A 15,441-nucleotide genomic window follows, 5' to 3' on the forward strand; every position below is an offset into this window, starting at 1 on the left:
GGGATGGGAAAAATGGTATCGGAACATCTCTAACATCATCACCGTTCCGTTGCCCTCCTTCTTGTTCACACATATGTATTCCTCTCGTCTTGCTCCTACTGACTTTCATTCTTCTCTCCAGTGCATACATCCACCAGCGCATACATCCTCCAGTGCATACATCCACCAGTAATTTTAAGAAATGTAAGAATATTCCTAAACAGAGGAGTTCATTCTCTATGTAGAAGATAAATGCACAGAAGAACCTGATGAGTGTAATGTAATGCTGTTGAAGGAAATCCAAGAAAATGGGAGACTAGTGTTTCTGCTCAACCCTCAGAATGACAACGTGTCCCCATGCCAAAATGAACGTAATTCATAATTAGGAAATGGGAGGATCAGTGTCTTGGACATCAACATCATGGAGGAGGGATTTGTACAGACAGGCCTCCCTCTTCTTCCTCCTCAGCCAGGAAATTACCTCTCAGGACTCGAAATCCTACATCTGATATACAAGCAGAGAGAAAAATAGGCAAGCAGAATACATAACATCACAACAATAATGGTGATGAGAGCAATAGTAGTATAAAACAGAATGGATTTAATAGATTTCCAAACATAATGATAAGGATATAGGGTAAGTGTATTTGATGCATGCTCAATAATCCAGGTAAGAAAATCAAAAGAAGGTTGAATCAGTTCATCTGGGTACAACGTTTATTGACAGATACGTTTCATCATTCAATGAAGTGACATCTTCAGTCTAAACTCACTGCAGCTATCCTCACCCCTTATATTGAGTATCTTATCTTGAGTATGCGCTGTAGCCTTGATGACTGTCACTTCCTTCTGGAGCTCAAGTGCATCACTGATGACATTTCTTGTGCTTGATGGGCTTCTTGCAGCTGTCAAGAACCCTCTCTTTCGCCATACAGGACTGAAAGCATGAACAACTCCTAATGCAAATCTTTTGACATCAGTAGTGCTTGCTTCAAGGCTATTTCAGTAAACTGGGCACCTCTTTGGTCCAGGCTTCTATCTAACCTCACCTTAAGGTCTTCGTCCACAACAGCTCATCTGATAACTCTTTATCCATTATGACAGTAGCTAGATCCATTGACATAAAATGCTTCATCATATTTTTCCAGTGGCTCTTGATGGGCTTGGTGGCAGATGTCCATCTCAATCAACGTTTACGATTTAGGAAACTTCATTGCCCCATAACCAGGTTAGTGATATGTTTACGGCACAGTATGGTAGCTCTGTGTTAACATATCCAACTTCCGAACATAAATACATACATGAATAAATGCATATGAAACACACATGGCAACAGTAGTATAGGCATTAAGGGGTATCAGGGGTCATGGTTAGGAAGGGATGGTTGAGAATTGAGAGGCAATTAAGAGAATTGAGAGGCAATTAAGTTTGTACAAATGTTTAAGGTCATTATCTACAGCTATTCCAAGATATTTTATACCATTCGGAAGCCACTTGAATGGGCTTATCTGCAGATTCTCAGTGTAATACAAATTCATTACTGGAATAATTTCAGTTTTTTCCCAGTTAACCTTATATCCTGAAATAACACCATAAGTGTTAAATAGAGTCTGCAATTTGGTGAGGGAGTTACCAGGGTCTGTTATGTACAAAATTACGTCACCTGCCAGGAGATTAATTTTATGATACGTTTGCTCTACTTTGAAACCCTTTATATCAGGATTCTGTCTGAATGCTTCAACTAAGGGCTCAATAGCCCAGACAAAGAGTCCTGGAGACAAAGGGCAACCCTGTCGACTTGATCTACTCAAGGGAAATGCTGTAGAGATCTGTCCATTACTGGTAATTTTGACCAGGGTTCATGATAAAGAGTTTTACCCAATTAATAAACAGCTGGCCAAACCCAAACATGGCAAACTTTAAGTAAATACAACCACTCCAGCCTATCAAAAGCCTTTTCAGCATCTAGAGCTACAGCTATACTAGGCTCAGTTTTAGATTTTGTTAGAGGGATAATATTAAAGAGCCTACATAAATTGTTTGTTGATGAGCATTTCAAAATAAAGTCACTTTGGTTTGGATTTATTAATTGTGGTATATATTGGCCAGGCCTGTTAGCTAGGGCCTTAGAGATCAATTTGTGGTCTGAATTTAATAATGAAATAGGTCAAAGTGAAGAGCACTTTAATGGGTCTTTACTTCTTTTTCTTTTTTTTGTGAATCACAGTGATTATAGCAGTAGAGAATGATTCGGGGAGAGTTGAGTTTTAAATCAGGAATCAGGGACACTTTATTTGTCATTTCACATCATGCACTTGCGTACATGAAACAAAATGCCCTTTCCCCCAGCCCACATCAGTACAACACAAAGACAAACATCCAAAAACTACAAGAACACATATATCCAAGCTAACATATCAAAAAAAAAATCACTGTCCAAGGGTATGAGTGCCAGCCAGGATGAACGTCGGAACCACCGGTCTGCATGGGCTAGCAGTTAGCTTAGCCTGCCTCACGCTCCCAGCCGATCCAGGGCCAGCTCTCCTAAGATGCTAAGTTAATTACATCCATGATTATGGGGATGAGTACATCCTTAAATTCTCTAAAATTCAAGAGGGAAACCATCTTCCCCTGGTGATTTATTAGATTGCAACGAGCCCAGGGTCTTTTCAATTTCTTTCTATGTGAAGAGAATATCAAGATTCATTTGGTCTTCTTGGCCAAGTTTGGGCAATTCAATGGTGAACAGAAATATATCAATTTTAGTCAAGTCTTATGGGGATTTCGATGAATATAAATTTTTTTATGAAATTGTTTAAATGTGTCATTAATTTCTCTTGGATTATATGAGACTAAACCCATTTCAGTTTGAATTGCATTAATTGTCCTTGAGCTTTCCTCTGTTCTCAGTTGCCAGGGCAAACATTTTTGTGCCTTCTCTCCCCATTCATAATATCTTTGTTTAGTTCTTAAAATTGCTTTTTCAATTCTATATTTAATGTATTTGATCTTTTTGTTTACCAGTGATTGGTATAATTCCTTGGATCCAGACTGTTGGAACTCCTTTTCCAATTTCAAAATTTCTGCTTCCAGTTATTCTATTTGTTCCATGTATTTCTTTGTAATAACTTTTGTATAGGAGATTATTTGTCCCCTTAAATAAGCTTTAAGCGTGTCTCATAAAACTGTTGAAAGAGGCACAGTTTGTCTCACACAATAGCTCTATCTGGTCCCTAATAAATTTGCAGAAATCTGGTTTTTGAAGAGGGGTATGGTTCAAATGCCATCTATATGAATTAGTTGGTTTTTCTGGCATAAAGATAGACGGGGTCAAATGTGAATGATCTGACAGGGTTCTAGATTAGTATTCAGATTCTGTCCATCCATCCATCTATTATCCAAACCGCTTATCCTGCTCTCAAGGTCGCAGGAATGCTGGAGCCTATCCCAGCAGTTATTGAGCGGCAGGTGGGGGTTCAGATTCTAATGTTCTATAAATTAGCCGTGTTGATAACAGAAAAAGGTCAATCCTAGTATGAGAGTTATGGGGACAGGAATAGAAGGAGTAGTCCCTGGTTTGAAGGTGCATTTGTCTCCACACATCCATCAAATTAAGATCTTTCATAAAAGGTAGTTTTGGCCACTTGTTTTGGATACTGTCATGGTTGATTATCCAGAATAGAATCCAAGCAAAAATTGAAGTCGCCCCCTACGAGTATATTTTGTTGTCCCCTTGATACCATGAGAAAGATATACTGAATTAAGGATTTATCATCATAGTTGTGTTCATATAAATTTAAGTGTCAGGGTTCTGAGTAAATTTGACAATCAACAAATACATACCGGCTTGATGGATCAATAATAGTTCCTCCAATCATCACCAGAATGTTTTTACTTATCAAAATATCCACGTATGTTTACACATGCACAGAATTTGAATCCGGTTTAGTGGCCGTTAATGTACTTACATAGAATAACAACACAACATTCATTATCCAAACCGCTTATCCTGCTCTCAGAGATAGATGCTGGAGCTTATCCCTGCAGTCATTGGGTGAAAGGCGGGGAGACACCCTGGACAGGCTGCCAGGCTATCACAGGGCCCACCCGCCCGCCCGCACACACACACACGGACATCCTGTGAGGTGGTTCAGCTATGTGGTTGAAGTAAGCGTACACGCCGCTTTCGCCACTTGAATTGGGTGAAGCATCAAGAATATGCGTCAGCTGAGATGCCTTTTAAATTTTGTGCAAACTCTGCCTACTTGGCACAACACAGGCATACGCTGGTGTGGTGCAGACGCAGTCAGTCAGGGACATCCGTGTTTGTAGGGCTGGCCCCACTGGCTGGTCCAGCCAAAAAACAAAGATAAAAAAAATCTGAGATCCAGGGCTATTCATAAAACATTCAGGGCTGTAGCCTCAGATGCTCAGACCTAACGACACCACTGTTTGGCTGTCTTGTTTTTTTTTTCTGACGGCAATGTGGTGTTCCCTCTTCAACCAAAAATGAAGCTACATTGATAATTGTATTCTTGAAGACTGTAATGTGGAAAACTTCCCCCAGAAGGGACACTTCCCATCTTGTCCTTTATGCATCTGACACCGACGTCAAACTGGCCATGTTCAAGAGTGTCGATTAAAAGTGAAATGTGTGTGGGGATCCGGGTGGTGTGGTGGTCTATTCCATTGACTACCAACATGGGGGTCAGCGGTTTGAATCCCCATGCTATCTCTAGCTTAGTTTGGGGTCCCTACAGACACAATTGGCTGTGTCTGCAGGTGGGAAGCCGGATGTGAGTATGTGTCCTGGTCGCTGCACTAGTGCCTCATCTGGTCGGTCATGGTGCCTGTTTGGAGGGGAGAGGGAACTGGGGGGGAATGGCGTGATCCTCCCACACGTTATGTCCTCCTGGCGGAACTCCTCACTGTCAGGTGAAAAGAAACGGCTGGCGACTCCACATGTATCAAAGGATGCACGTGGTAATCTGCAGCCCTCCCCAGATTGGCGGAAGGGGTGGAGCAGAAATTGGGATGGCTCGGAAGAGTGAGGTAATTGACCGGATACAATTGAGGAGAAAATGGGGGGAAAAAATCCCCCCCCCAAAAAAAACAGTGAGAGAAGTGTGTAGAACAATATCTTTCACTCCTTTAAGATTGCCGCATGCTTCAATGGCCCAAGCAGGGCAGTCAGCTGTGAGAAGACATCTGTGTTTTCCTTTCATGGTGGGTGGGATCAGGGTGTAATCCACCATGTGCTTAGTTTTGTCACAATAGAACCGTGCCACAGCAGAGTTGTAGCTTGTTTCTCCAATGCGGAACTAGATGTGGAAAGTGGGTTGAGAGGTGGGCAGGATCAAGGCTGGGACTTGACAACTCTCTCCTCAATTGTTTAAAGCTCTCATCTGCATCTTCATTTCATTCTAGTTTGAAGGATCCCGGAGCTACCCCCTTGAGCATATCGTGTAGTGGTTTTGTGTTTTCGGTAAATCACCTGGTTTAAGTGGAAGGATTTCAGATAAGACATACTGCCTGTCCTTTGCTGTCATTGAACACCATTCTCCTGTACTGCCGTTGTAGTCAACTGCGGATGGGCTCCTTGTCACATCAGTAGGCATGCTTGAAACTTCATGTGTGTCTGTGTGAGCTGCAGCTCATCAGGTTCGCCACAGGGTTGTGCACAAGGTGGTACACTGGATGGTGCACAAGGTGCATATGGGGGATGAAAGCTCTGATTAAAACATCAAAAACTATGAACAGAAAAATGAATAATATCTAATGTATGTTGTCAAAGATATAAAAGAAATTTAAGAAGAAATAAAAGAATATAATTTCTAAATGTGGGCGGCATGGTGGCCCAGTGGTTACCGCTGTTGCCTCCTGGGTTCGAACCCCGGGGGTTGTCCAACCTTGCGGGTCATCCCAGGTTGTCCTCTGTGTGGAGTTTGCATGTTCTCCCCGTTTCTGCGGTGGGTTTTCTCCGGGTGCTTCAGTTTCCCCTACCGTCAAAAGACATGCATGTTAGGGTTAATACTCCTCTCTGTGCACCTGACCGAGGCATGGCAAGATGAACTGGAGTTGGTCCCCAGATGCTGCACTGTGGCTGCCCCACTGCTCCTAGCAACACAGCTAGGATGGGTTAAATGCAAAGCATAACTTCCCCGCATGGATTAATAAAAGTATATCAAAATCAAAAAAATCAAAATCAAAAATAGAGATTATTCGATACTTACATGACAAAAAATAAAACCTATGTTCTAAGACCCAAAGGAAGTTCAAGTAAATAGAAGATGTTCTCTCTCAGAAGGATCGCGTGTCCCTGTGCTGAAATGAGGTCTCAAAAAATAAGTTGAACAACTAGGCATAATATGCATATCTTAAACTGGTAATTTAAACCGTCTGTGTTGATTTCTTGTTGATTGCTTGATTTTGAGACAATCTACTACTACTACTACTACTATTTTTGGCTGCTGCCATTAGGGGTCGCCACAGCGGATCATCCGTTTCCATTTCTTCCTGTCTTCTGCATCTTCCTCTGTCACACCAGCCACCTGCATGTCTTCCCTCACCACATCCATAAACCTCCTCTTTGACCTTCCTCCTTCCCTCTCTCCTGGCACCTCCATATTCAGAATCTTTTTCCCCAATATACCCAGCATCTCTCCTGCGCACATGTCCAAGCCATCTCAATCTTGCCTCTCTTGCTTTGTCTCCAAACCAGCCAACTATTAGAGCGGTCCCTCTAATATAATCATTCCTAATCCTGTCCTTCTTCGTCACTCCCAGTGAAAATCTTAGCATCTTCAACTCTGTCACCTCCAGTTCCACCTCCTGTCTTTTCGTCAGTGCCACTGTCTCCAAACCATATAACGTAGCTGGTGTCACAACCATCTTGTAAACCTTCTCTTTAACTCTTGCTGGTACCCTTCTGTCGCAAATCACTCCTGACACTCTTCTACACCCACTCCACCCTGCCTGCACTCTCTTCTTCACCTCTCTCCTGCACTCCCTGTTACTTTGGACAGTTGACCCCAAGTATTTAAACTCATATGCCTTCGTCACCTCCACTCCTTGCATCCTGACCATTCCACTGTCCTCCCTCTCATTCACGCATAGGTATTCCGTCTTGCTCCTACTGAATTTCATTCCTCTTCTCTCCAGTGCATACCTCCACCTCTCCAGACTCTCCTCAACCTGCACCCTACTCTCGCTACAGATCACAATGTCATCTGCGAACATCATCGTCCATGGAGACTCCTGCCTGATCTTGTCCGTCAACCTGTCCATCACCATTGCAAACAAGAAAGGGATCAGAGTTGATCTTTGATGTAATCCCACCTTGAACCCATCTGTCATTCCAACCGCACACATCACCATTGTCACACTTCCCTCATACATATCCTGCACCACTCCTACATATCCTGCACCACTCCTACATACTTCTCTGCAACTCCTGACTTCCTCATACAATGCCACACCTCCTCTCTCGGCACCCTGTCGTATGCTTTCTCTAAATCTACAAAAGACACAATGTAACACCTTCTGGCCTTCTCTAAACTTCTTGATCAACATTCTCAAAGCAATCGTTGCATCTGTGGTACTCTTTCATGGCATGAAACCAAACAAGAAAGGGATCAGAGTTGATCTTTGATGTAATCCCACCTTGAACCCATCTGTCATTCCAACCGCACACATCACCATTGTCACACTTCCCTCATACATATCCTGCACCACTCCTACATATCCTGCACCACTCCTACATACTTCTCCTCAACTCCTGACTTCCTCATACAATGCCACACCTCCTCTCTCGGCACCCTGTCGTATGCTTTCTCTAAATCTACAAAAGACACAATGTAACACCTTCTGGCCTTCTCTAAACTTCTTGATCAACATTCTCAAAGCAATCGTTGCATCTGTGGTACTCTTTCATGGCATGAAACCATACTGCTGCTCACTAATCGTCATCTCTCCTCTTAACCTAGCTTCTATTTATCTTTCCCATATCTTCATGCTGTGGCTGATCAACGTTATACCTCTGTAGTTGCTAGAGTTCTGCACATCGCCCTTCTTCTTGAAAATGGGTACCAGTATGCTTCTTCCCTACTCCTCAGGCATCCTCTCACTTTCCAAGATTATGTTAAACAATCTAGTTAAAAACCCCACTGCCATCTCTCCTAAACATCTCCATGCCTCCACGGGTATGTCATCAGGACCACTGCCTTTTCACTGTTCATCCTCTTCATAGCTGCCCTCACTTCCTCCTTGCTAATCCACTGCACTTCCCTGATGCACTATCCCTACATCATCCAACCTCATTTTCTTCATTCATCAGCCCCTCAAAGTACTCCTTCCACCTTCTCAGCACACTCCCCTCGCTTGTCAGCACATCTCCGTCTCTATCATTGATCGCCCTAGCTTGTTGCACATTGTTTGCAGCTCGGTCCCTCTGTCTAGCCAATCGGTACAAGTCCTTTTCTCCTTCCTTAGTCTCTTAACCTGTCATACAACTCACCATACGCATTTTCCTTTGCCTTTGCCACCTCTCTCTTGGCTTTATGCTACGTCTCCTTGCACTCCTGTCTACTTTCTTCATCTTTCGAACTATCCCACTTCTTCTTTGCCAACCTCTTCCTCTGTATAATTTGCTGTACTTCCTCATTCCACCACCAAGTCTCCTTGTCTTCCTTCCTCTGTCCTGATGACACACCAAGTACCTTCCTAGCTGTCTCCCTCACTATTTCTGCAGTGGTTGCCCAGCCATCCGGCAACTCTTCACTACCATCCAGTGCCGTCTTAACTCCTGCCTGAACTCCACACAACGGTCTTCCTTTTTCAACTTCCACCATTTGATTTTTGGCTCTGCCTTCACTCGCTTCCTCTTCTTGGTCTCCAAAGTCATCTTACAGACCACTGTCCAATTCTGCCTAGCTATGTTCTCCCCTGTCACCACCTTGCAGTCTCCAATCCCTTTTAGATTGCGCCTTCTACATAAGATATATTCCACCTGTGAGCACTTTCCTCCACTTTTGTATGTCACCCTGTGTTCCTCCCTCTTCTTGAAATATATATTCACCACAGCCATTTCCATCCTTTTCGCAAAATCCACCACCATCTGTCCTTCCACATTTCTCTTCCTGACACCATACCTACCCATCACCTCCTCATCACCTGTGTTCCTTTCACCCACATGTCCATTGAAGTCCGCTCCAATCACCACTGTCTCTCCTCCTTGCGTACCCTCTCCACCACGTCATCCAACTCACTCCAGAATTCTTCCATCTCACACCAAACTTGCAGGGCTTATGCGCTGATAACATTCTTTTCTGAGACAATCCATATGTGGTATATCTTGTCTAATATGATCATTTAATCAAAACAACCGTACAACAAATTCGTAACAACATATTAAAATCTCATTCTAGTATACTGTGTTATAACGTATTTTTATGTCCTTGTCTTTGTTAAGTCCTTAAACTTCTAAGATGAAAACACTGTGTAGCGCACAGGCTCGCCTACTTTTTCAATGGGAAGGGCAGGCTGTTTTTTTTTCAGGATTGCCTTTAATGTTATGAATTTCGGAGTTTGTGTATGTGTATTGCGTAGCTTAAGGCAAAATCAATGGACAAGGAAAGGCACTGCTTATGGCAGCAGTGCGAGCCAGTCAGAGCCATCAAGGTGCTAAATTGCTACAATGTCGTAGATATTTGTGCTATCAATAAAGCAAGCTAACTCATTTGAATTTGAGCAGCTTAGCTACACTTCAGAGTGAAATCCGTAATGTCGACCATCATACGTCTTCGGAGTTTTAATAAACTGGATTACCAGCAAAAATTACTTGCCATCAAGCAAGGCAGGCCTACACCAGCTCTCCCTGACCTCCACCAGCATAAAGGGCAGAAAATCATCTGATCATTCCAACCGGAGTGGTACATAAGGAAAGAGTGGCTATGCAACTGTGGCTCCAATGCTTCCATCAGCAGACTGTACTGCTTCCCCTGTTTGCTGATTTCCAGAGAACGGGACAATGTATGGGTAGGTGCCAGCTACTGTGACCTGAACAACCTGCCTGCAGCGCTAGTTAAGTATGAGCGGCATTGAAAACATTTGGAAACTGCACTCCGATCAACCTAGCTTTAAACGAGGCTAACAAACAGCAAGTCTCCACACACAACGCAAAGGTGAGTGAAAATCGGAAGATTCTGAAGGACTTGATATGTGCTATGTGCTACTTAGGGAAACAGGAATTAGCCTTCAGGGGAAACTAGGAAAGCATTGGCTCATCAAACTGGGGAAACTATGTAGAGCTCTTAAACCTCATTGCGGAGAAAGACCAACAGTTGGCGACGCATCTTGAAGTTTTCTGTGTTTTCTGGAACACTGGACCATATTCAAAATGACCTTATCTTGGCAATAAGTGACACTCTTCGACAGAACGTTCAAGATGAGCTAAATGCAGCCCCTTTCGTGTCCATACAAGTCGATGAGACCACTGACACAACCAAGAAAGGGCAGCGTTTAAGAGGCATTTCTGGGATTCAGTGATGTATTGCTGTGTTATGTAATGATGTGAGGCAGTGGTGTTACTTGGTCATTTCACAGCTATCAAAAACCATATAAAACAAGAAAAAAGTAGTACTTCATATTATGAAAAATATTGTCAACTTTGACAAAATTTTTGTTTAGGTTTTCATTTGGGATGTAGTTCAGCCAGGGGGGCGTAATATTCTAGAATTCTGTGGCAGTTGGAAGAATAAAGAAGGACCAGATTGTTGCAAAACATTAGAGAACACAAAAGGATGTAATTTGGATTTGTGAATGCCCACTGCCTACTCAGCCACTGACCTCACTACACGTCACTGGTCTAATGTATGCAACAAGTGCACATGTTACTTCTCATTTTTATGAATTGCCATGGTGGATTTGACAGTTCATATAAATTAGGCATGATTTTTTTTGCTTTGGCCCTTAAATGACCATCTGAGCTCGCTCCTTTTCCTTATTGAAATGTAACTGCTGGAACTCAAACAAGGTTGAATCAGTCCGTCTGGACACAATGTTTATTCACAGATATGGTTCATCAGTCATCTAAGTGACCTCTTCAGTCTTAACTGACTGCAGGTATCCCCACTCTGGCATAACGACTGAAAATGATCAGTTTCATATGCAAATATGAGCGTGACCATTAATTACAGTTTCAATGGCCATGTGTACTATTCACAGAGGATTTGGTAATAGCTGTGATCACAGCACTGGAAGATGGTGACGGATGTTCTCTTAGCCTCCCCCTTGGTTCAGGGATGGTCGTTCCCTCTTCACATAGATGGCCTCTTTGACTCCCCGATCAAACCAGCATTTCTCCCTATCAAGGACATCCTTGATAAGGAGGAATGCTGGGAGGAATAGGGAGGAATCAGATGAACTGATTCGAACGTCATTGATTTCCGTACTTGGATTATTGAGCATGCGTGAAGATGTAACTGCTGTAAGATCTTTCTTGCTTTGTTGTATTCCAACTAGGGAATTTATGTCTACCATACTGGGTAATGTTTCCCCAAAACAACAGATGCAAATAGGGGCCTATTGCTGTACAATAAACAGAAACGCACAAGTGGACACACATACTTTCCTACATCACTCTCTTGTTCATTTTCAGTCTCTCTTTGCTCTCTTTGTTTACCCTGTCTTGCTCTTCTCTCCTCAGGGCTCCAGTGATGCCGTTGGCTTGTTTCTTTGGGAACGTTTATGCAGAATGTGTGGATGTACTGAGAGATAGAGCAGGGCCTCTGGGGTTAAAACTTCACCTTCTCATTGCAGGTAGTGTGTGTGTGTGTGTGTATGTATGTGTGTGTGTGTGTGTGTGTGTGTGAGAGATGTTCTGAGGGATCACATGGGCCTCCAGGCTCCTCTGTATAAAGTATAAAACCTTACTACCCATGTGTAAATAACTGGAAAATGGATAGAAACGAAGTGAGGCTACTTCGCTAAAGCTAAGTCATACTTGTAGGTCTGTAATCAGTGTCAAGGATAATTCTAAGAATGGGAGGATTTTTAAACTATTGAGTGCATAATGGTGGCACGGTGGTGCAATAGTTAGCACGGTCGCCTCACAGCAAGAAGGTCCTGGGTTCGAGCCCGGGGGTAGTCCAACCTTGGGAGTCATCCTCTGCGTGGAGTTTGCATGTTCTCCCCGTGTCTGTGTAGGGTTCCTCCAGGTGCTCCGGTTTCCTCCCTCCCACAGTCCAAAGACATGTAGGTCAAGTGAATTGGCCGTACTAAATGGTCCCCAGGTGTGTGTGTGTGCCGGCGTGTCGGCCCTGTGATGGCCTGGCGGCCTGTCCAGGGTGTCTCCCCGCCTGCTGCCCAATGACTGCTGGGATAGGCTCCAGCATTCCTGCGACCTTGAGAGCAGGATAAGCAGTTTAGATAATGGATGGATGGATGAGTGCATAATGCATATTTCAGTATGGAATATTATCTGACCTTATGATATAATCAATATTTGTTCTCTTGTATGTTATTCGATTCTACGCTATGCTACCATAATATATATTATATAATAATATATAATAATGATATAAAGATTATATAATAATAATAACATTTTATATATATATATATTATCTTTCTGATCTATTTCATTAAAGTTCAGTGATTCATGTCATTGTATTGCAATTTGTATGCAGGCTGTGGTCCTGGGGTAATGGCAGATTCCATGGGGAGATCTCTGGAGAGGAATATCTATTTTGGAGACTCCTGTCAAGATGTACTTGGTGCCCTGGGTTCACCACACAAAGCATTCTACAAGTCTGAAGACAAGGTGGAAGGATATTCTCTTCTGTTTTCCTGACAAGTTACTTGTGGTTTTTCTAATTGATTTCTCACTTATCAACAATCTCAGCATAATCTCTTTTCTTATGGATGAGCCATCATACACAAACTACTCACTCTGGCAAAAGTATTTAGTGTAATTTACCCTTGTATCTTTTGTAACTTAATTCACCGTTCTTTGTTCACATGTATTGTAGATGAAGATACACTCTCCATCACCGCACAAGCAGGTTCCTTCCAAATGTAACGACTACTTCTTCAACTACTTCACACTCGGCCTGGTACGATCAACTTGTGCGTTTATGCTTGTGCGTGGCCATTCTTCTTTGTGTTTGGGTTTGTTTTTGAATTGTTTGAGTGTGCAAGAGTGTGCTTAAATGTGTATGTATAGAATTATTGTTTGTAGCTCATTCATGCTTTTAACTAAAATTGTTGCTGTTTAAAATGTCCTTGCCTACTGGGACAACCTAGCTGCTCTGGGGAGATGCCCACTCTCCCCTCCTTTGTCAGGTGGACCTTGGGCAAGGCACTTTGCTAATGTGGGTCTTTCATTTGTGTAACGTGAGCAGTTGTGATGTGTGGATGTATGACAGTGGGCATCATCACCTAATGTGGGCATTTTAAGAGAAGATGGACCACTAAAGGTTCTAGAGAGAGTTCAAGGTTTCCCCCAGAAATGAGGACTAGTTGGGGGCGCCCCAGTGGCTCACCTGGTAGAGTGGTACCACATAAGGCTGAGTCCTCACCACAGTGGCCTGGGTTCGAGTCTGGCCCGGGCCGTTTGCTGCATGTCATCCCTCTCTCTCCCCTGCCATTCTTATCTCTCGCTCTCTACTATCACTACCTAATATAAGGTGGAAAATGCCCCCCCCCAAAAAAAAAGAAAAAAAAGAAATGAGGAATAGTTATAACTTAATTTTACTTAAATTTATCTTCAACTTCACGACTTATTCAAACTCCTTCATAACCTCCTTCTCAGAGGATAAAACGGTAAGAAAAGGCGTAAGGGTAACTTTTGATTGTAGGTTTTTACTTTCCCTGTTTATTTCCCCATGCAGTCATATCTAAAGACAAAATCTTCACAGATTCCCATCTCTTCAAGTTAGGGCAGTCCTGGCTCGAAACCTATCATCCCCTCTTTTTACCCACTTTCTCCTTTCACTCCTCATAGATGTAAAACAATAGAGCAAAGAAAACAGCCAAAAACGTTTTTTTTTTTCATAAAATTTAATAAATGTGACCACATGTCTCTATTTCGGGCCCTTTTAAGATCGAAAAATGTGGGAGCTCCTGGTTTAAGTTATAGAGAGAAGCTATTTGTACTAGAAAGTCACTGGTCCTTCAGAACTCAGCTACAACAGCTGAGATCCCCTAAAAGCAGTGTGTGCTGAGAAGAGCTGCTCGGTGATGTGCGGGGGATGCAGGGATGCAAACCAATTTTCTGCCCATGTAGGTGCTTCCCCATATATATTTGCTGTAGATGTAGATTTGTGTAAATCTAATTTTTTAAAGTATGTCCCCCTAATTAATCTGCCTGTCCGTCTCTCTACAGGATATCCTATTTGACTCTACCACTCATCTGGTTAAGAAGTTTGTCCTGCATACCAACTATCCTGGACATTACAACTTCAACATGTATGATTTTCAACTGACTGGCTGGCTTTCTGTCTGTGTGGCTGGTTCAACCTGTCTAGCTAGATTCAGTTCTCTCTTTTGTGTTCACTCTTTCTGCATCCTTTGTCTATTTTTGGTTTGTGCCAATCTCCCAGGACATTTCAGCATCAACCCTCTACATCTTATCCTTTACTGTTATTAAATGTTATGGTCTTTATTATGTTATTAAGTTGGCCCCTGAGATGAGACCCCCATTTTTGTCCTACTACCTCTACTCTGGAGCATTTCTCTCCCAATTGCTATAGTTTGTGTTTGATTTTTACTTGCTTTGAATAGAATGTGGATTATCTTTCTTCTCACAGATATCATCGTTGTGACTTTAAGATTCCACTAGTCATCAAGAAAGGTGAGGGAGATCCTCTTACTGAGACTGTGTTGTCCCATGGAATGGAATGTGACCGTTGCGCGCTCTCTCTCTCTCTCTCTCTCTCTCTCTCTCTCTCTCTCTCTCTATATATATATACACACACAGTGCATCTGGAAAGTATTCACACCCCTTTCACTTTCCCCACATTTTGTTATGTTACAGCCTTATTCCAAAATGGATTAAATTCCTTTTTTTTCTCATCAATCTACATACAATACCCCATAATGACGAAGCGAAAAAGATTTTGTAGAAATGTTTGCAAATTTATTAAAAATAAAAAACGGAAATATTGCATGTACATAAGTATTCACACCCTTTACTCAATCTTGGCACACCTATATCTGGGGTATTTCTCCCATTCTTCTTTGCAGATCCTCTCGAGCTCTGTTAGGTTAGATGGGGAGTGTCGCTGCACAGCTATTTTCAGGTCTTTCCAGAGATGTTCAATGGGGTTCAAGTCTGGGCTCTGGCTGGGCCACTCAAGGACATTCACAGACTTGTCCCGAAGCCACTCCTTCGTTGTCTTGACTGTGTGCTTAGGGTCGTTGTCATGTTGAAAGGTAAACCTTCGCCCCAGTCTGAGGTCCTGA

The 15,441-nt window shown here is 42.7% G+C and overlaps 1 protein-coding gene across 1 annotated transcript in view; it reads left to right on the forward strand.

Moving 5' to 3' along the window:
- Window positions 1–15,441, forward strand: part of phaf1 (phagosome assembly factor 1) — an 84,509-nt gene that overhangs the window by 30,015 nt on the left and 39,053 nt on the right. Inside the window, exons 9-13 of the mRNA XM_056281639.1 lie at window positions 11,684–11,796; window positions 12,666–12,799; window positions 13,008–13,091; window positions 14,363–14,445; window positions 14,787–14,830. Of these exons, the coding sequence (XP_056137614.1) occupies window positions 11,684–11,796; window positions 12,666–12,799; window positions 13,008–13,091; window positions 14,363–14,445; window positions 14,787–14,830 (458 nt within the window). The remainder of the gene's footprint in view (window positions 1–11,683; window positions 11,797–12,665; window positions 12,800–13,007; window positions 13,092–14,362; window positions 14,446–14,786; window positions 14,831–15,441) is intronic.

This window comes from Lampris incognitus, chromosome 6 (assembly GCF_029633865.1).
Source record: "Lampris incognitus isolate fLamInc1 chromosome 6, fLamInc1.hap2, whole genome shotgun sequence".
NCBI classification, from domain to species: domain Eukaryota; kingdom Metazoa; phylum Chordata; class Actinopteri; order Lampriformes; family Lampridae; genus Lampris; species Lampris incognitus.